The sequence below is a fragment of the Bos taurus genome, chromosome 1, assembly GCF_002263795.3.
Source record: "Bos taurus isolate L1 Dominette 01449 registration number 42190680 breed Hereford chromosome 1, ARS-UCD2.0, whole genome shotgun sequence".
Lineage (NCBI taxonomy): Eukaryota > Metazoa > Chordata > Mammalia > Artiodactyla > Bovidae > Bos > Bos taurus.
In genome coordinates, this window is record NC_037328.1 from 132,311,568 (window position 1) to 132,334,195 (window position 22,628).

The 22,628-nt window shown below is 39.4% G+C and overlaps 2 protein-coding genes across 4 annotated transcripts in view; one reads left to right on the forward strand and one right to left on the reverse strand.

Annotated features, from left to right (window-relative positions):
• The window catches only part of SLC35G2 (solute carrier family 35 member G2), a 36,292-nt gene that overhangs the window by 13,262 nt on the left and 402 nt on the right, over positions 1–22,628 (reverse strand). The window contains exon 1 of one of the 3 annotated variants that reach the window (XM_059878693.1): positions 22,521–22,628. The exons of the other annotated variants lie outside the window; for them this stretch is intronic. The gene's annotated coding sequence lies outside the window, so the exon portion shown is untranslated. The remainder of the gene's footprint in view (positions 1–22,520) is intronic. 3 annotated transcript variants of the gene reach the window in all.
• On the forward strand, positions 4,986–22,527 carry LOC112447834 (translation machinery-associated protein 7-like). The gene is made up of 3 exons (XM_059889924.1): positions 4,986–5,057; positions 10,539–21,517; positions 21,617–22,527. The coding sequence occupies exons 1-2, from the start codon at positions 4,986–4,988 to the stop codon at positions 10,830–10,832; spliced, it is 366 nt and encodes a 121-aa protein (XP_059745907.1). The 3' UTR covers positions 10,833–21,517; positions 21,617–22,527.

The window sequence follows — 22,628 nt, forward strand, 5'->3', positions numbered from 1 at the left end:
AATATACAGCCTTGACGTACTCTTTTTCCTATTTGGAACCAATCTGTTGTTCCATGTCCAGTTCCAACTGTTGCTTCCTGACCTGCATATAGATTTCTCAAGAGGCAGGTCAGGTGGTCTGGTATTCCCATCTCTTGAAGAATTTTCCACAGTTTATTGTATCCACACAGTCAAAGGCTTTGGCATAGTCAATAAAGCAGAAATAGATGTTTTTCTGGAACTCTCTTGCTTTTTCCATGATCCAGCGGATGTTGGCAATTTGATCTCTTGTTCCTCTGCCTTTTCTAAAACCGGCTTGAACATCAGGAAGTTCACGGTTCACGTATTGCTGAAGCCTGGCTTGGAGAATTTTGAGCATTACTTTACTAGCATGTGAGATGAGTGCAATTGTGCAGTATTCCCCAATGTAATTGGTATTACATTAGAATTGTAATACCAATTGGAGTTACCAATTGGAATTACAATTGGAATTACCAATTGGAATTACAACTGGAATACCAATTATAATTGGAATTACAATTGGAATACCTCCCCAATGTAATACAATATAAATACTCACTCATACATATATGACTCTTTGTGGCCCAACGGACTGTAGCCCTCCAGGCTCCTCTGTCCATGGAATTTCCCAGGCAAAAATACTGGAGCAAGCTGCTGTTTCCTACTCCAGGGGATCTTCCCAACCCAGGGATCAAATCCCGGTCTCCTGAATCTCCTATGTCGCCTTCATTCATAGGTGAGTTCTTTACCACTGGGCTTCCCTTGTGGCTCAGCTGGTAAAGAATCTGCCTGCAATGTGGGAGACCTGGGTTTGATCCCTGGGTTGGGAAGATCCCCTGGAGAAGAGAAAAGCTACCCACTCCAGTATTGTGGCCTGGAGAATTCCATGGACAGTCCATGGAGTCACAAAGAGTTGGACACGACTGAGCAAGTTTCGCTCACTTCACTTTCACTTTACCACTAATGCCACCTGGGAACAAAAGTGGTATCAAACACTGTATCCTACTTTATAACTCCCCCCTTACTTATCAGTTCATTGTAAACATTTTTCCACGTCATTGAATGTCATTTTTAATGGCCAGTTACTATGTACCCAATATTGGGTTCTGAACACAACAGGTCAGTCATTAACTTCAGCTTTATGACAGCTGAAAGGCAAATGAGATGACCAACTGCTGCTGATCTTTTATGCAGGGTAGATCTATAACTGCCCCAGGAAAAGGCACAGATAACAATATTGAAGTTTTCTCATTGACTATAAATGAGGAAACAGTTTTTGATGGCCAGGGGAAGATTGTGAAAGAATAAATAGGAGATAAGTCAAGAGGATTCATGTTTCTCTCTTTGTTCCCTGTTCAAATGTCATCTATGGAGAGAAACTGGCTGAGACAAGTAGTGAAATAAAGTGTCTTCATTCATTTTTTGTGTTTATTTGGGATCAATACACTGTTTGATTTTGAAAAACTTTGAGGTAACCATCCAATTAGAGTTAAAGGAAAAATGAAACCACAGGAAATATCAAGCACAGATGCTTCCAAGCATCTGGGAAGTACTCTTTTGGATTGCTTGGTCCTGAATATAGTTCTAGGTTCTCTAATTATAAAGATATGTTTATTTAGCCTCTATTCTGTGGCAGGCATATACTAAGAACTTTACCATTTAAAGGTCAAGTAAATTCTGTGAAGTAGGTTATAATCTCTATTCTGTACATGAGGAAATAGGTTCTGAGAGATTAGATAATTTGCCAGTTAGTGGGTGACATAACTAGTTAATGCTAGAGACAAGATTCATATCAAGGTCTGCCTTCCCAAGCCCTTTCTTCTATGTTACTCTATTAAGTAACCATTCATGGTAGGCAGAGTAATGCCCCCCACCTCATCCTAACTGCCAGAACATTACCTTATATGACAAAGGGGAATTAAGGTTGCAGATGGAGTTATAGTTGTTAATCAATTGACCTTAAAATAGGGAGGCCATCCTGGATTATCTAGTTGGGCCCATTGTAATCACAAGTGTCCTTAAAGGTGGAAAACAGAGACAGAGAAGGTGTGTCAACAGAGGCAAAGTCAGAGTGATGCAATGTGAGGACTCAGCCTGTTGTTGCTAACATTGGAGATAGAAGGCAATCATGAACCAAGAGATGTGGGCAGCCTCTAGAAGCTAGAAAAGGCAAGGAAGTGAATCCTTCCCTAGAACATCCAGAAAGGGATATACCCTGCCAACACCTGGGTTAAGCCCAGTGACACCTGAACTGGACCTCTGACTCACAGAACTGCCATATAATAAATTCATGTTGTTTTGAGCCACTAAGTTTGTGGTAATTTGTTACAGCAGCAAACAGAAAACTCATTCACCATCATTTTGTGAATATCTAAAGATCAGATTTGTATTCTTAGAGAAGACCCACACATTTAGTTGTTGTTGTTCATTTGCTACTTCCTGCATGTAAATCCATGATTTTCCCCAGAAAAGAGTTCTTAAGATCTAGAAAAGTGTTGGATGAGAGTACAAAGTTCTGGGTCAAGTGACATGGACAAGATTATTTCAACCTGAGATAGAAAAATGTCTACTATCTATTTACTACTATGGCTTGCTTACTCCTGTGATACTGTTTGAGACATCTGCTTTTAAGAACCTCGTGGATCATCTAGGGAAAAAAGTGAATTATAAAACACCTCTCAGGGGCTCAGTAAACTGCCTTGTTGGATGTAGTCATTAAATACTGAGTCAGAACTTTGGTTGGATACCACAGATAAGACTTTGGAGTAATAAACAGTGCTGGACAACAGGTCTACCAATTCTTGAGGCAGAAGATCTGAACCTGAATTCTACCTCTGTTACTTTCTACCTGTGCATATATAGTGTAATCTTCCTAAACATCCATTTTTTCATCAAGATGGGCTCATATTACCAGCTTGGAAAGGTTTTTAATAAGGACTTAGTAAAAAGATAGATCTAAAGCATCTAGAACAAGGAATTCCCTGGTGGTGCAGTGGATAGGAATCTGCCTGCCAGTGAAGGGACGTGAGTTCAATCCCTGGTCCACAAGCCGCAGAGCAACTGAGCCTGTGCACCATAATTACTGAGCGTGTGCTATAGAGCCAGTAAGCCACAAATACTGAACCTCCATGCTGCAACTCGTGAAGCCCATTTGCATACAGCCTGTGCTCTGGTGACAAGAGAAGCCACCACAGTGAAAAGCCCATGCACTGCAACTAGAGAAAGCTGGCACACAGCCACAAAGACCTGTCACAACCAAAAGCAAACAAATAAAAATTTTTTTAATTAAAAAAAAAATTTTTTTAAAGCATCTAGAACAATACCTGGCACATAGCAGCCAATACCTATTAGCTTACTTCCTTCATGTTACCGAAATGCTGTAAAGGTTTTGTGTTTTTTTTTTTAACCAGCAGAGAGGAAATGCTTATTTTCCTCTATGATCTGTTTTTATTGCAAGAAGGCTTACATATAGTTTATAAATTTCTAGATTAGGAACTTTTTTTAAAGGATATAAACATTCATTCTAGGAAATGTGCCTGGAGGCCCAGATTGAAATCTGTTCCTCCAGCCCTTCCAATGATTTTAGAGGCTTCTGATCCCTTGTGTTATATCTCTTACTGATTCAAAGAGCTAGAGTGATTTTTGTAATCTGTAACTACACCCTGCCAGATACACAGATGCACTGTGTATTACACCATGAGATATGTAAAACTGAATCCTGTCAGTCAAGGAACAACTTCTGCTTATTCTGCTTTTAACAACATAGATGCTAACAAAGCATTAATATTTTGGAATTTATGGAAGAGTATTCACTCATACATAATGCCAATGTAATGAACCAAAGACTGAAGATAATGCTGGTGATCCCTTCCAATAATCTTAAATTGCCATTAACTCTTTACTTGATGAGACAGGGTGGTGAACAACAATAATTCATGGTAGACAGTTACCTAACATTTTGTTCCTCATGTAGTTATTTTTTGGGGGAAATGGCCTACAATTTATCAAGAAAGCTAGAACAGATTTTTGAAAGAATCAACCAGGATTGTGTGGAGTAATAATAATATAAGATTTTCATAAAGATGGGTAGACAGCACTTTGAGCTCCTACTGCAGAAATACATGTTAATTGTGGTAAATAAGAATTTAGGACTGCTAATTAGGACAAAATCCAAAAAATTCCTTCAATCCATCTTCCACTGTTGTTAGAAACTTTTGAAATTTAATGTGGACTACTTAATAATTCTCTGTAAATGCAATTATCAAACTGAGTTTCTTACAACTTCCTTACACATTCTGTTTACTCTGTCAACCACTTCACAAATCTTGTAGGCCCAGCTAGCAAATTTCAGGCAAGTATTAAAAGTTACTCAATCCTCTGATTTTTTAAAAAGAGCTATTTCTGAGAGGACTCAGAGACACAGAGAAGTCAAAAGTCATCACAGTATGACTCCATCTCCTCCCACATCCATGCTAGGCAGGACTTGTCAGTACATCTCAAATTTTCTGGGTTGTGCACAGCCCAGTGTAGCTCCTTTAATCTGCCATGTCCACTTTCTCAACAGATCCAGGCACTATTTAAAGGGAACTTGCCAAGTCACAATCTCCTTTGTAGCCTGTAAGTTCCATGAAAGCAAGAGAGTTCTCATCCATATTTGTATTCATAGAACACAAAACACATCGAACAAATGCAGGTTGAACAAAAATACTCAGTTCTGAACTACATCCTGTCCCAGTCTGCTATCACTTTTCACAGGCTCTGCTGTTCAGTCTCCCATTTCTCTCCTGGTTTCACCTTTGAGATTGTCCTCATACTGTTATCTTTGCCACTTGGCTACAGTTCTGACTTTCTGTGTTAGAAATATTGGTTCCAGATCCCTGAGGAACCCTTCTCCTGGTGCCCAAAGGTTGGGGACCACTGGTCTCAGTGATCTAAGAAGTACTGTGCTCTGCTGGGCTATGAGAAAACTAGAGCAAGGCCCGAGGATGTTGCTGGGCTGTGTCAGTCTGGGTTATATAAGAGAGGAGACAATTACAGCTAAAGGGCTTGGAGGTAAGGTGAGGTGGGGAGAGAGATCTAGCAGGGTGGATATGGGGTCAGGAGAGGTAGGAAGGAGAAGTGGAGAGATGCACCAAACAGGAAGCCTAGCACTAGTTTGACCTGAAGATTCAGCTGACAGTTCTAGGGCAGAAAGTTAGGGAAGGGATAGCCAGGGGCTGTCAGCTGTGCAGGAGCTTCCAGCAGTCAACTCTGGGAGGGGAAAAGACTGAGAAAAAAGAAATAATTAAATGTAGAGGTGCAAAATGTGGGAAAGGAAAGGGGTGAAAGAGGGGAGGTAAGGATGAGAGCTACCAGTCTGGTTGTGTGTGCTAAGTCGCTTCAGTCGTGTCTGACTCTCTGTGACCCCATGGACTATAGCCTGCCAGGCTCTTCTGTGAATGGGATTTCCCAAGCAAGAATACTGGAGTGGGTTGCCATTTCCTCCTCCAGATCAGTCTGGTTAGAGCTGGGCTAAACATTCTATTTTGCCCATCAGCTTGGAACTTGTGGGCATTCAGTTGCTGTGTAGGCAAAATTGAAATGAGAAGCCTGTCTCTTCTGTACTCAAATGACTTGGGTAGATTCTAATGAACTGTGTATATCGGGAAAGGAAAAGGTTAACTGAGATTAACCTGAAAAACAGCCTCATGTGGCAGTTTTCAAATAAGCAGGTTGACTTGGCTTGTGTGAAGGTGATGATGCCTGATCTGGAAAAGAGCAATATATGTTGTACCGTTTTAAAATCCATTCTGGCACACTGTGATGAATGTGTCAGCTGGCAGCTAAGAACTTGCTGAAATGCAAAGTCTCTCACCATTTATAATCGACACTCCCCTTCTAGGAAAGAGCCTGTCTCATCTCTGAAGCAGTGGACTTATCAATTTGCATAAAATCTGCCATTCTCAATGAACACATATTTATCATCTACCACTTACTTTCCTACTGTCTTTAATTTTATTTTATTTTTAAACTTTACAATATTGTATTAGTTTTGCCAAAAATAACAAAAAACAAAACAGAATTAGTTTGCAGTGAATCAGCACCTTTAAATTCAGCCATGCTGGGTGAATCTGTCAAGAGTGGCAGGAAGCCATTGCTGGAAGGGGGAGGGAAAGGAATAACATGATCCTTTTCTGTTTCCATCATCTTTTTTTGTATGTATCTAAGTGGTTAAATCACCACGTAGGTTAGATGTTAAGTGTACAATAGATTACTGTGCTGTTCTGATATCTTGTTAAAGTTGAACTTGTCAGTTGTTTATTCTTTACCTAACCTGTTCTTGCCTGGAGAATCCCAGGGATTTGGGAGCCTGGTGGGCTGCCATCTATGGGGTCGCACAGAGTCAGACACGACTGAAGCGACTTAGCAGCAGCAGCAACACTTATGAAAGATGATCAAATAACCCAACTGAGTACAAAGAAAGCTGAAAACTTCCCAGGTCTTAACACCAGTCCCTGAACAAAAAAGGAATACCCAGGATCAACAGTCTACTCTCAAATCCCACAAATACTACATATACTACCTGCTCACATTTGCCCTGTTCTTGCTGCTGTTTACCCATGAGAAAGCCAAGCCCGAATTTTCTCTTGAAGCCAAGACTTATGGAAATGCCAAATGAATCAGTTCAAAATTTTACACATTTGGTTTCATTTAACTTATTCTTCATGCTATAGGCACCACTTGATGACATTACAACTCCGTCACATCTCTCCATACATCTTATTAAACTGAAATAACATAAAGCAATAGAAAAAATGGTGACCAGATGCCATCTTGTTTCAGACCAAACTATGTCAGATTTTGAATGAAACTTGACAACATCTGGTTGCTTAGATGGCATACATAGATATATCAAAGTTATTTCAGGGAACTTCTCTGGTGGTCCAGTGCTTAGGGAATATGCCTTGCAATGCACAGGATGTGGGTTCTACCTCAGATCCAGGAACTAAGATTTCACATGCAGCTAAGCCCGCACACCACAGCTAAAGAGTCTGTGTGCCGCAATGAAAGATCCCGCGTGATGCAATGAAGATCCTGCATGCCACAACTAAGACCCAACACAGCTAAATAAATAAATATTTTTATAAATAAAGTTGTTCCACTCCTTTAATGTCATCTAGAGAATGCACACAAATATATGATGCTACTACAAAGCTGAAAAGAGACTTTATAAAGTCCCATCATCGGCAGGGACACTGTATATGAAAGAAAAGCATAGTATAATCCATCTCATCAAGAGTTAATTTTACCAGCAGCATGTACAAAAATTTAGAATGTGTGAAGTCTTTGACCCAGCAGTCCTATTTCCAAGAATATATCCAAAGGAGATCACTAGTAAAGTACATAAAGATGGCAAGCAAGGACACTCATCACGGCTTTCTTTACACTGTGAAAAATGGAAAATAACTTTATTGTCCTTTAATGAGGGACCTGTTAAACAAAAAAATCAATGCAATATTATGCAGTCATCAAAAAAGATAGTATATCTGTACACATATATTAACAGAAAAAATCTTCATGTCACCTGCATGCGTGCTAAGTTGCTTCAGTCATGTACAGTTCTTTGCAACCCTATGGACTGTAGCCTGCCAGGCTCCTTGGTCCATGGCATTCTCCAGGCAAGAATACTGGAGTGGGTTGCCATGCCCTCCTCCAGGAAATCTTTCCAAACCAGGGATCAAACCTTGAACTCATGTCTCCTGTGTTTCCTGCATTGGCAGGCAGGTTCTTTATCACCAGCACCACTTGGGAAGCCCTAGTGCCACCTAGAAAGCCCCTTCATGTCACAATGCTAAGTAAAAAGAAAGGTACAAAAGATATAAAAAAGCATTCATCCTATGAATCTATATAAAACAATTTGTATCTAGACTTTGGATGGTGAAATTTCAATTATTCAACACTTTCTTCTATTTACTTTTTAGTTTTATTTTCCATATAAGCCATGCATCTACTTTAAAATCAGGGGGAAAATTTTTTTAATTTTTTTTTCATATTTTCATCAGAGGGAAAATAATCAGTATTCCGTGTTTCAGTCATACCAGAAATCACCCAGGAAGCCAAATGTAGCTCTTACATTTCTATGCCTTCTGTTGCAAGGAAAACTGCATATAAACAGACTGTATTACAAAGGGAAACTGGATAAATGGTGCCTAGAACCCAAACCAAAACAGAGGTGAAATACTACATAAACTAAAGTGGATGCCTTTATTATACATAGTGTTCAAAAGAATTAAGTCATTGCGCATGTGTACATGGATTACTATATTTTCATGACTAACAAAAAAAATAACATGGATTCCAAATAGCAGCAAAGAATATAACCATCATTGGTTTTTCTTACATAAGTTACCACTCTATAAATTTCCATGTTAATGTGGAAAAATCTGACCTGAACAGATGGATCTCACGCTGTTTTCTAAAACATGAACAGATTTCTGATCTTCTGGACCAGGAAATGAAGTCAGCTCTACAACAGCAGACACCATCATCCAGCTCCTAGCATTTTAATTTAAGGAACTGCTAATAAAAGCAAAATTCCGTCTTTAGAAATAACAGCACAGCGATACGTTTGTCTTAATGGAATGTGCTCTTGATAGAGAAAGAAAACATAGTGGAGACCTGTGGCAGTGGAGGTGCTGGCTGACTGACCACCCAACTGCACTAGTTTTGGAGAATCCCCTCACTGCGGTTCTTGGCAGGTACCGCCATTCGGCTGCCTCCATCCTTCATTCTCCAAGTTTCCCTTGGAAGGCGCAGTCCTGAAAGCTGCCACTCTGCCTGCTTAAATCTTCATCTCATTAGCCAAAGGGCCCCTTTTCCTTGAGTATGTCTTCACAGCAGCAGCTTCACAATAGACACTCTTGGGTTGGAGAACTTGCAGTCAAGCAATTAAGCAACTTTGCACATTTTTTCCTGCTTCACCACTTTCTAGCTGTGTAACTTAAGGCTGTGAAGAGGCTGGTAGAGGCAGCAAGACTGAGCATGAGGAAGAATTGTGGCCAAGGGGATTGCCCGTGAGGTCAGGATATTGGTTATATAAAGAGAGAACAAACAAATATTATAGTTAAATATATTGAAGATAATGGGAACCAAATTTCTCACCCTCAGAGAAGGAAGATATAAATAGAAAAAAGGTGAAGACTAGAATTAACACTGTGGTATTAGAGTGCCGTTTAAGATATTAAACTAATTTTAATATAAATAGGTTAATAAATATAGATGTGCATATGTACTTATGAGTTCCCCAGTTCTGTCAGCTAAGATGGCCATTGTTCTTGTTGTTGTTGTTTAGCCAATAAATCATGTCCAGCTCTGTGACCCCATGGACTATAGCCCACCAGGCTCCTCTGTCCATGGAATTTCCCAGGCAAGAATTCTGGAGTGGGTAGCCATTCCCTTCTTCATGGGACCTTTCTCCTTCATTGGCGGGTGGGATTCTTTACCGCTGAACCACCAGGGAAGCCCAGGATGGCCTTAAAGTAGCCTAAAGTAATGAGACTCCAGGAGCAATGACCACACCTAGCACCCAGAGCTTGCATTCTCTGCTAAAAGAAAGCAGGGCTCTTTAGAAAAATATCTTTTGAAATGACTGAAATGGCAGGGACAGGAAAAGTACAAGATGAATCTGAAACATCTTACACTAGAAAGTACTCGGATAATAGAGATTTCAAAGCAACACAAGAAACAACTTGAATGGGATTCAAATGACCAAATCTGTAACAATTTCAGCATCAAAGTCAATAATGAAAGTAATCCACTGAACACAATAGAAATCCACAAGCCAAATTGATGTAAATAAATGAATACATAAATAAAGAGAAAACTCCTTTACAACAGAATACAAACTAGTAAAAGTAAAATAAATGGAGAATTCCCCGGTGGTCATGTGGTTAGGACTCCACCTGGGATTCAGTCTCTGGTCTTGAGGAGTTAAGACCCCACAAGCCACATGGCAAGGCCAAAGAAAACAAAAAAGGTAAGATGGAAAAATTGGAAAAATCGCCATTTGGCAATCATCATAGTAATTACTCAAGCAAGAATCATCATAAGTGACTGAAAGTTTGCTGAAGAATAGGATGACATAGTCTCAAAGTATCTCCCCACAAAATGCTTATTAATTACAAAGGGAGGGCTTCCTTCATGGTTCAGTGGTAAAGAATCCGCCTGCCAATATAGGAGACACCGATTTGATTCCTGGTCTGGGAAGATCCCACATGCTGCAGAGCAACTAAGCCTGTGTGCCACAACTGTTGAGCCTGTGCTCTGGAACCGAGGAGCCACAACTACTGGGCCCATGCGCCACAACCACTGAGGCCTGTGCACCCTTGAGTCCATAGGTGCCATTGCAATGACAAGCCTAAGCACCACAAATGAAGAGTAACGCCCGCTCTCCACAACTAGAGAAAAGCCCTTGCAGCAATGAAGACCCAACATAACCAAAAATAAATAAATAAAATTATCTCTTAAAAACTACAAAAGGAAAAATAACAACTTGACAGTGGAGAAGTTTTCACCTTTACCAAGTCATCAAAGTTCACATCAGCAGCAAAAAGACCAGTCACTGGGTAAGGGGCGGCAGACACCACATTGGGCAGCAAAGGTACCAGAAGAAGCCCCTGAAGCAGTCCAAGGAGCAAGACAAAAAGATGGACCAGGAAGATAAGGCATTCAAGCAGAAAAAGGAGGAGCAGAAGAAACTCGAGGAGCCAAAAGTGAAGGCCACAGGGAAAGGCCCCATGGGCACAGATGGAATTAAGAAATCTGGCAAAAAGGAAGCTGTTCCTTGTGCCTGAGGCAATGATGCTCCTTAATTCCATTCATGTTTAAACATCTGGATTTCCTGCTGTAACATCTGTTGCCATCTACAGCTAGAATGAGGTGTTGTCTTAGAACCTAGTACATTTAAGAACAAATGTTTGTATAAATTAATAAGTAATCATAGAGTAGCTCCTCTTTAGTTCTTCTTAGCCATTTCTACTTTAGCTATGAGATCTGCATAAATCCAACCCAGAATCCTGCCGAAGTGTGTTGTTAAGTCTTTGTTCTATACTGAATTCTGTACTACTTGGATTTAAATGAATTCATTTAAAATGGCAAAAAAAAAAAAAGGACAAATCAATATTGTGTCTCTTAATAAGATCCACTGAAAACACACAATATCACATCTATCATTTTCCTGCCAAAAATGTATAACTATGCCAAAAATGCATAACTTGCCTCAGACAAACCTAAATAAACCTAAATGAGGAACATTCTACCAAATGAATGGTCTGAACTTCCCAAAATGTCAAAGTCACTAACAACAAGGAAGAAATGAAGAACTATCACAAAGTAAAGATTAAAGGGACATAACTAAATGCAATTACAACCCTGGATTTGATTCTAGACAAGAAATAAAAAATATTTTTCCAAAAAGGAAATTACTGGGACAAATACTGAATGACTGTGGTTATACAGGAGAGTGTCTTGTCTTTAAGGAAGACACTTAAGTAGGGATAATTAGGCATCACATTTGCAACTTATTTTCAATTGGTTCAGAAAAAAAAAGTATCTGAATGAGTGACAAAGAGAACATTGAAAAATGTTTATCATTGGAGAACTTGGGGTGAAGTATACATGAGAATTAGCTTTCACCCCAATAGTTTGTTGGACTTTAAAAGCATGAAACTTTACTATAAATTTGAAATTATTTCTAAATAAAATATGAAAAAATATATTGGGGATAACATAAGAGTTTTTGGAAGAAGTACATGAGTTAATACATATGAGGTGCTTAAAACATAGCTAGGTATACAGTACCTGTAAAGAAGGCTGAGCGTTGAAGAATCGATGCTTTCGAACTGTGGTGCTGGAGAAGACTCTTGAGAGTCCCATGGACAGCAAGGAAATTAAATCAGTTAATCCTAAAGGAAATCAACCCTGACTATTCATTGGAGAGACTGATGCTGAAGCTGAAGTTCCAATATTTTGGCCACCTGATGCGAAGAGCCAACTCTTTTGAAAAGACCCTGATGCTGGGAAAGGTTGAGGGCAAGAGAAGAAGGGAGCAACAGAGGAGATTTTTGGATGACATCATTGACTCAATGGAGCAAACTCCAGGAGATAAAGAAGGACAAGGATGCCTGGTGTGCTGCAGTTCATGGGTTGCAAAGAGTCAGACACAATTTAGCAACTAAAACAGCAACAACAAGGTACACGGTAAATGTTAAATAAATGTTAGTGATAATTGTGGTAGTGGTAGTAGTAATGAACACCTGAACTGTACACCACAACTCATCTGAATCAGAACAAGTTGACTCTGGCTCACTTATTTATTTTCTCTTTTCAGATTTAATTTTGAGATTGAAAGAATATTTATTTGTATTTGAGATGCTAACACCATCACTGAACTTTTTATTGAAATTTAAGCACACAGTGTACACGTAGGACAATATTTTATAAACCACTGTCCTCAAGTAAAAAAGATGTTAGCAAAATATTTTAAATAATCAAGATAAGCTTTTGAAAAGTCATTTTCATCTTTCATTAATTTAGGCAATATGGTGATAATGAGGTTATATGATCTGTACATAAATACATTATATGTCTTTATCCATATACAATATATACATTAAGATGTATATATTTACTATAAGGCAGTCATATACAACATTATAATAATACACATAGAGTTAACAACCATGAGAGTTGAAAAAGCCTTTGGCGGTCATCTACTCCAGTTCCTTTAATAGCAACTATCACCTCTGTAGCATCTGCAACAAATAGTTCAGTTTCTGTTTGAACCTACTTATTCCTTTTGAAAGCAGCCACCTGGGAATCATTCTGGTTGTTAGAAAATTGTTTTTTAACATTCAGTCAAAATCTCCCTATCTATAGTTTCCAGAATCTGTTCCTACATATTAGCTCTGGGGTCACTAATTATTTCTCTTCCACAGGAAATCTCAGTATCAGGAACTTTTCTACCCTCCCTGTCCCAGGTCTCCCATCATGAGTTTTCTCTTCTCCAGACTGAAAATCTCCTCTTTTTTTAGTTACTCCACATATAATCATGGTTTTCATCTCACCATATTAACCACTCCAGTTTCTATGATCTCGCCTATTCAGGAGAGATTCTACTTCTATGAGGGGAGCCTGAGATCACACCAGCTATTCTGGCATCCTCACACATTTAGGGTTTTTCCTTCAGTCAATATTTACTAAATGCCTGTGGTGTGGAAGGCACTGTGCTAGGATACTGCGAGAGATAAAATTAAGAAAACATATGCTTTCTCTTAAAGAACTTACACATTCATGTGGGAGAAAAGAAATATGCTAATAGTACCAAAAATAGACACAAGTGCTGTGTATGTTAAAAGAAGGAAATTATACAATTAAATATGTATTTGCTGTAACACTAAGTACTAGAGAACAAAAAGTGATGACAGTTTCAGACTAGACCTGTTTTGGTTTGGGATAGCATGAGAATTGGTAAAAAGCAGTAGGCGTGGGATTTAAGCAACATTAAGAGAGGAATTTCCAGATTGGGAGAATTACGCATCGATTGAAAAGACACAAAAAGTTTTTATTTTTATCCTTTTGACCTGTAACAATGTGATCAATAAACACTAGTCCAGATTGATTTACATACAACTTTATAGAGAGACAAATAAATTGACTACTACGCACCTAGTGCTTTACATTATTATTTTACTAAATCCCACAACAACCCCAACAAGGTAGGCACTAATATTAGTCTCTCTTTAAAAACAAATCAAGTGAAGATCAACAAGCGTCAGTGACTTGCCCAAGGTTACAGAGCTGCTTATGGCAGCCAGCCTTCAAATTCAGACTGTCATCTTCCAGTCTGACTTGAAGTCGTCAACTACTTACTGCCTAATGAAGCAATATCCGGCAAACTCCCACCCACATTCCCACAACCTTCCTGGAGAACTACTTGGGAGAAATCTCTCAATGAACAACCTGTTCCTCCTCTGGGTTCAAGAACACTTTCTACAGAACTCTGTTACAATCCTTGGCATAACGTATCACTCACTGTGAATTGTTTATGTAACACTCACTCCTGATAAAGTGTTACTGCTCCAAGAACAGAGATTATGTCCTTACTTATTCATGGTATCCCCTTACCTTAAGGCATTGCCAGACTCAACAAATGCTGGGAGCATGCTTTGAATAAAGTCACCCGTTTAACCAGAGACCTCTAATTCTGGGTCTCATTTGTTGTGTAGAGCTTTGGTTGCCACAGTTCTGCAATCTAACACTATCTTCTATCTCAGCTCTAAATTAAGGGAATCATCCAAGAAGTAATTGTGAGTATCTGGCTTCAGTCCATCCCGCCCTCAGCAGCCTCATTCATCTTTGGGATCCTCGCTCCCATTTATTACTTTTTAAATTTTATTCATTTTTGGCTCCACTGGGTCTTGGTTGCAGTGTGTGGGCTTTCTGCAATTGTGGCAAGCAGGGGCTCCTACCTAGTTGTGGTGCGCTGCTCCTCATTGTGGTGGCTTCTCTTGTTGCACAGCGACACCGGCACAAGGACTCAATAGTTTTGGCGCATGGGATTAGTTGCCCTGAGGCAAGTGGGACCTTCATGGACCAGGGATGGATCATGCGTTCCCTGCATTGGCAGGTGAATTCTGAACCACTGGACCACCGGGCAAGTCCCTCACCCCCATTTAGAACAATGGCTCAGCCAGAGTTACACAGAGCCCAGAGGCAAAATAAATGAGAAATTAGATTACCTAATAGCTTTACTTTCCTTCAGGTTTTTAAAGTAAAAGTCATGGTTCAATAAAGTTGCTGATACTCCGGGGCCTTAAATACAAGGAAAGAGAAAAGTGATTTTGAGAAGTCAGGAAATGACTAAATGAACCTAAGTAATGATGACACACATGTGGATTGAATTAATATAAAATTCAATACATGAAATGGTGTTCAGTTCAGTTCAGTTCAGTTGCTCAGTCGTGTCCGACTCTTTGGGACCCCATGAACTGCAGCACGCCAGGCCTCCCTGTCCATCACCAACTCCCTGAGATCACTCAAACTCACGTCCATTGAGTCAGTGATGCCATCCAGCCATCTCATCCTCTGTCGTCCCCTTCTCCTCCTGCCCCCAATCCCTCCCGGCATCAGAGTCTTTTCCAATGAGTCAACTCTTCGCATGAGGTGGCCAAAGTACTGGAGTTTCAGCTTCAGCATCAGTCTTTCCAATGAACACCCAGGACTGGTGAACATCCAACCAGGATGGACTGGTTGGATCTCCTTGCAGTCCAAGGGACTCTCAAGAGTCTTCTCCAACAACACAGTTAAGTGCACATAAATTATTACATATGCTCATTGATCATATATAATTCAACTACAGCAGTGACTATAAGGGAAATCAGAGGAGTAAGTATTTAACATGTATAATGTTATACAGTGAAAGTGAAAGTTTCTCAGTCGTTTCTGACTCTTTGAGTCCCCATGGACTGTAGTCCATGGAATTCTCTAGCCCAGAATACTGGAGTATTCTAAATACTGATAGCCTTTCCCTTCTCCAGGGGATCTTCCCAACCCAGGAGTCAAACTGGGGTCTCCTGCATTGCAGTTGGAGTCTTTACCAAATGAGCCATCAGAGAAGCTCATAAAGGGCCAAAATTTTTAAGCTTTATATATATATATAAACATTTATAGGGCAAAGTACAGTTTTGGTCCACAGAAAGACAAAACTCAATGATCTCAGCTCATCTCTGACATTTCCCTAAGTAGACGGGGATTTCCTGTGTCCAGACTAGAAGGTAGATGGATGAAAAGTGAGAAGGGAGAGGCACTGGAGTGGGTATCATTCTCCTTCTGACACCCAAGCCAGTGATCAGCACACAGTGACTTTTAAACAATACTTTGGTTACATAGAGAATCAACTGTTAAGGACAGAATGGCAAAAGAAAAACAAAAACAAGTGTGGTGATGGAAAAGGTCACTGTGCCTGATTTTATAATAAAAATAATGCTGGAGAAACATGAAATAAGAAAGAGCAGCGGCACATAACATCCTGGAACTGTGACTTACCAGAGTGTTTAAGAATATCATCCATATTTCCTTGCAGAGGCAACGTGACCTCCACAAGGAAAATGAGACAAGACACTCATCACCAATGAAACGTTCGAAAGTGCCCAAGAAAGAGAGTTTAGTTAGAATACAATTAATACCATCATCATTTTCCCCATCAACAAATTCCAACCTCAACCTGGAAAATTATATTGCTATTCAGTTCACCAGGATGCAAAGACTCCTCAAGCACCTACTAATTGGGAATGATCTAGTCCTCATGAAGACCAGCACAAACTGCCAGATTGCTAGACAGGCCAACAATTGCTATGATCAGCTAAAAGACCTGAAGTGTGGATAGCAGTACTATCCAACTTAAAAGTCACTATGGATAAACAACAAAGTCCTAATGTCTATCATGGGGAACTATATTCAATATCCTGTGATAAACCATAAAGGAAAAGACTATTTTTAAGAAGAATGTATATATGTGTATAACTGAGTCACTTTGCTGTACAGCAGAGACTGGCACAGCATTGTAAATCAACTATACTTCAATTTTAAAAAGTTACTGGGGAATTCAGCCATCCATTTGAATTAAAATATTGTAAAAATTAATTTTATAAGCTCCAATTAAGCTTATATTTGATTATGGCATATTCAGTTCAGTTCAGTTGCTCAGTCATTTCTAACTCTCTGCGACCCCATGGACTGCAGCACTCCAGGCTTCCCTGTCCATCACCAACTCCTGGAGCTTGCTCAAACTCATGTCCATTGAGTTGGTGATGCCATCCAATTATCTTATCCTCTGTCACCCCTTCTCCTCCTGTCTTCAATCTTTCGCAGCATCAGGGTCTTTTCCAGTGAGTCAGTTCTTTGCATCAGTTAGCCAATATTGGAGCTTCAGCTTCAGCATCAGTCCTTCCAGTGAATATTCAGGACTGATTTCCTTTAGGATTGACTGGTTTGATCTTCTTGCAGTCCAAGGGACTCCCAAGAGTCTTCTCCAACACCACAGTTCAAAAGTATCAATTCTTCAGTGCTCAGCTTTATTCACAGTCCAACTCTCATATCCATACATGACTACTGGAAAAACCATAGCTTTGACTAGATGGACCTTTGTCAGCAAAGTAATGTCTCTGCTTTTTAATATGCTGTCTAGGTTGGTCATAGCTTTTCTTCCAAGGAGTAAGTGTCTTTTAATTTCATGGCTGAAATCACCATCTGCAGTGATTTTGGAGCCCCAAAAAACAGTCTCTCACTGTTTCCATTGTTTCCTCATCTATTTGCCATGAAGTGATGGAACTGGATGCCATGATTTTAGTTTTTTGAATGTTGAGTTTTAAGCCAGCTTTTTCACTCTCCTCTTTCACTTTCATCAAGAGGCTCTTTTTTTCCTCTTGGCTTTCTGCCATAAGGGTGGTGTCATCTGCATATCTGAGGTTATTGATATTTCTCCTGGCAATCTTCCAGCTTGTGCTTCATCCAGCCTGGCATTTCTCATGATGTATTCTGCATATAAATTAAGTAAGCAAGGTGACAATATACAGCCTTGATGTACTCCTTTCCCAATACTCCAGGTATATTTATATGTATACATATTTTCTTCACTGTCATATTTTCTTTCATCTACAAAAAATACTCTAAAGAGTAGCTCCTTTTTAAAAAGATTGGATAGTAACAGTTTGAAAATATGACAGACTAAATGGCATTTAAATAAAAACACTTTAAGTATTTTTTATTAATTTTTATTGGAGTATAGTTCCTTTACAATGTTGTTAGTTCCTGCTGTTCAGCAAAGTGAATCAGTTATACATATACACATATCCCCTCTTTTTTGGATTTTCTTCCTAATACACCACAGAGCACTGAGTACTGAGTATAGAGCTCCTTTTGCTATACAGTAGGTTCTCATTAGTTATCTGTTTTATACATAATTGTGTAGATATGTCAATCCCAATCTTCCAGTTCATTCCACCTCCTCACCTCCTTGATATCCATACATTTGTTTTCTACGTTAGTGCCTCTATTTCTGGTTTACAAATAAGTTCATCTGTACCATTTTTCTAGATTCCACATATAAGTGACACTATACGATATTTGTTTTTCTCTTTCTGACTTACTTCACTCTGTATGACAGTCTCTAGGTCCACCCTCATCTCTGCAAATGGCACAATTTTGTTCCTTTTTATGGCTGAGTAATATTCCATTGTGTATATATGCCCTAACTTCTTTATCCATTCATCTGTTGACGGACATCTAGGTTACTTCCTTGTCCTGGCTATTGTAAATATTCCTGCAATGAACATGGGGGTGCATGTATCTTTTTGAATCATTATCATTAAATATTTAGAAACTGAATAAGTATTAAAAGTTTCAAACTAAGTAACATGTTATTCCTCATAGAAGACAAGCCTATGTACATATGGGTTAAAATAAGCAATTACTTCTCACAAAGCCATCTTCAATAGAATTTTACATCTAGTAATGAAATGAATTTAAAAATGAAAATGGGAGTATAAACCTAGAATTTAAAATGTAATCTTTTTATCATATCATGAAACATAGTTGATTATCTTTATTATAGAAGGATGGAGTTGGTGATGGACAGGGAGGCCTGGCGGGCTGCCACAAAGAGTGGGGTCACAAAGAGTCCTACATGACTGAGCGACTGAATTGAACAACCAAATGTAAATGTCAGATATTATAAAGGGTAAAAAGATAGATTTGACTATATAAAATGTGAAATTTTCTATACAGCAGAAAATATAATAAAGTTTAAAAATTTTTAAAAAGTCAGGGAAAAAGTTGCAACATACTCAACAAAAATCTTTAGCATCTGAAGAATTTTCACAAATAAGAAAAAGCCTATAAGCATACCAACAGAAAAATAAAGCTATGAGCTGGAAACTCACAAAACAAAAAAAAAACAACCAGTAAGTACTCTTGCCGGGAAAATCCCATGGACGGAGGAGCCTGGTAGGCTGCAGTCCATGGGGTTGCTGAGAGTCAGACACGACTGAGCGACTTCACTTTGACTTTTCACTTTCATGCATTGGAGAAGGAAATGGCAACCCACTCCAGTATTCTTGCCTGGAGAATCCCAGGGACGGGGGAGCCTGGTGGGCTGCCGTCTGTGGGGTCGCAAGGAGTCGGACACGACTGAAGCGACTTAGCAGCAGCAGCAGCAGCAGCAGCAGCAGCAGCAGTAAGTATATAAAAAGATGCTCTTTACTGCCTATCCAATTGACAAAAAACCTTATTTTGGTAATAGTGTGGGAATTCTGACATTCTAATTCAGTTTTTATACTGGTATATTGGTACATCTTTTTTGTAGCACAATCTAGAAATATCATTCTTCCAACAAATATTTCTTGAATACACATATATCTGACATTAGAACATAGTAAAGAATAAAACAGACAAGGGAGGAGATAAGAAGTAATTAAAGAAATAAATCAATGTATCAAAAATAAAACATGCATATCCATTGAACCATCAATTTCACTTCTAGGAATTTTTTCCAAGGATATAATCAAGTGCACAAATATTTACTCAAAGATACTATTTGCAGAATGGTATGATAACAGCAAAAATCAGAAATAAATGAACGTTCTTTATTATGAGATTATTTAAATAAATTGCTCTGCTTACATAGTACAATATTACACGACACTTAATGATGACCTAGTTTTATATGTATTGATTTGAAAGACATTAGTGATAAATTATACAGTGAAAATGCAACCAACAGAAGATTGGTTCATTTAAAATACATGTGGATTTACTTAAAAGAAAATCTGTTTGAGTATAGCAGTGTCCTAAAAAACTAAAAATAGAATTACCATAATGATCCAGGAATCTCACTCCTGGACATGCATCCAAAAAAGATGAAAGCTCTAATTCAAAAAGATACATGTACCCCGATGTTCATAGAGCCACTGTTTACAATACCCAAGACACTGAAGCAACATAAGTGTCCATCAACAAATGAATGCATAAAGAAGATGTGGTACGTATACACAATGGAATATTACTCAGCCATAAAAAGAATGAAATAATGTCATTTGCAGCAATATGAATGGACTGACAGATTAACATATAAGTGACGTAAGTCAGAGAAAGACAAATATTACATCATTTATATGTGGAATCTAAAAAATAATACAAATGAACTTATTTACAAAACAGAAACAGATTCACAGACATAGGAAACAAACATGATTACCAAAAGGAAAGGGTGGCATAAATTGGAATATGGGATTAACAGATGCACACTACCAAATATAAAATAGATAAATAACAAAGATTTACTGTATAGCACAGGGAACTATACTCAATATCATGTAATAATCTATAATGGAAAAGAATCAGAAAAAAAGAATATAATGCATATATGTATAACTGAATCACTTGCTGCACTCACACAATATTGTAAGTCAACTATAATTCAATTTTTTAAAAATCTATTTACAATACTTTTCTCTGGTTTTATGTATTGCCCTATTACCCAAATTTCTTAACAATGAGCATACATTTTATTAGAGAAAAACCACAGCTATTCAACATTTTGAAGAGCATATATGTAATCTTTACAGAGTTCACAAAGCGTATCCCACCAGTATAATTGAGATTATCAGCATTGTGATACATCTTAGTCATTATTTTCTTCAGGTTATAACTTTCCATAAGATTGTTGTCTAGCTTTTTTCCTATTAAATTTGTCATTAATTCTTTTTGTTTAAACTTCATTTAGGAATATCTTTTTTGTATTAATATCAATTTTACCTCTTTATAGACTACATTTGTTCTGTAATTAAAATATGTGTATTTTCTTAGACTTTAAACTTTTTATCTTGTTTTGGGGTATAGTCAATGTTGTGAGTTTCAGGTGAACAGTGAAGGGACTAAGCCATACATACACATATATCCATTCTCCCCTAAATTCCTGTCCCATCCAGGCTGCCACATAACATTGAGCAGATTTCCATATGGTGCTCAATGCGCTCAGTCACTAAGTCATGTCCGACCCTTTGTGACCCCATGGACTGTAGCCTGCCAGGCTCCTCTGTCCATGGGATTCTCCAGGCAAGAATACTGGAGTGGGTTTCCATTTCCATCTCTAGAGGATCTTCCTGACCCAGGGACCAAATCTGCGTATCCAGCAGTGGAAGGTGGACTCTTTACCCCTGAGCCACCAGGGAAGTAACATGCTATACAGTAGGTCCTTGTAAAAATAAGTAAATTAATTTTAAAATATGTGTAAATACTTTCTTGCTCAGCCAAACACCAAACACTTTAATTCACAGGTTCTGTGACTTGGAAACAGATGATTATGAAAGTTAATGGTTATGAAGAGTTCAGAAATACTAAAGATGTCAAAAAATAAAGATGGATTATAAAAAAGTTCTGGAAAACATGTGTAATTTGTGGTGTGTGATGGCGCTGAAAACCAGTAAGTGTATTAACATGTTTGTAATGTTTGTGTGTATATACTATGTATTTTCATATGTGAGAGTTCTTGTTTATGCTCACCCCGTGCCCTCCCATGTAGGTAAATCAAGCCTGTTAGGCATATGCTTTATCTGCACCACCAGGACGAGCCACATTTGCCTTCAGTTATCTTCAGGAAACAAGCATCAACTCATCCGAAAAGGGTTACACTGTCGAGCGGGCGCTACTCTGGCCACCTGCCTTGGAGGCCGGCTATTTCTGGCAAAGGTGCGGCGTAGAACCGCAAGGCACGCCGCCTCCAGGGAACTAAGCCGACGACGAAGACGCTGGAGGTACTTCAGCACCACGGACACGGGCAATCCCAATCAGGTCCTTTAGAGACTAAACAGCCGACACCTCCCGTTTCCCAAGCGCTCCCAGCCCTCTCCGCCCAGTGCGTCACTGTCTCTGGGCCCTCAATCGTCACTCAGTCGCCAGCTTTTCATCCCGCTCCCCCGCCAACCCCGGCAAAAGCCTGGACACAGATGCGAGTCTGCGCGGCCCCCCTACTCGTCCTTCCTGCTGGCCCGCGCACCCCTCCATCCTCCTCTCTCCAAAGGGGCCACACGGCGCACGTGGCGTAGAAACCCTACGGCCCAAAGGCGGGTCAGGGAGGGGTAGCACTTTCCTCCTCGGAGCTGCGCGAGGCTGCGTGGACTTGCCCTGCGCCTCTAGCCACCACACTCGGCCGCGGCCTGGCCCTTCCTCCACTACCCCTTGCCCTTGCCTTTCACTGGGGAAAGATCGCGCTGTACCGTTTATTCTCCGCGAAAATCTCAAACCATACACACAGGCGTCCAAGGGTCGGCAACAGAGTAAACGAAAATACTCATTCTTATTTCTAAATAAGAATTTAGAAGTTGTTATTTCTTACAACCACCCAGCATTCTTATAACCTTATTTCTAAAACCACCCAGCATTCTTAAAAAGTTTGAAATTGATGCCATGGCGCCACAGGGACTCACCCTGGTTTGGGTGGGCTCCTGGGCGTGAGGAAAGCAAGAGCCCTGGCCTTTATCAGAGAAGTACACATACACACGACGGTGGCAGGAAACCGGGGCGCAGAGGCCATA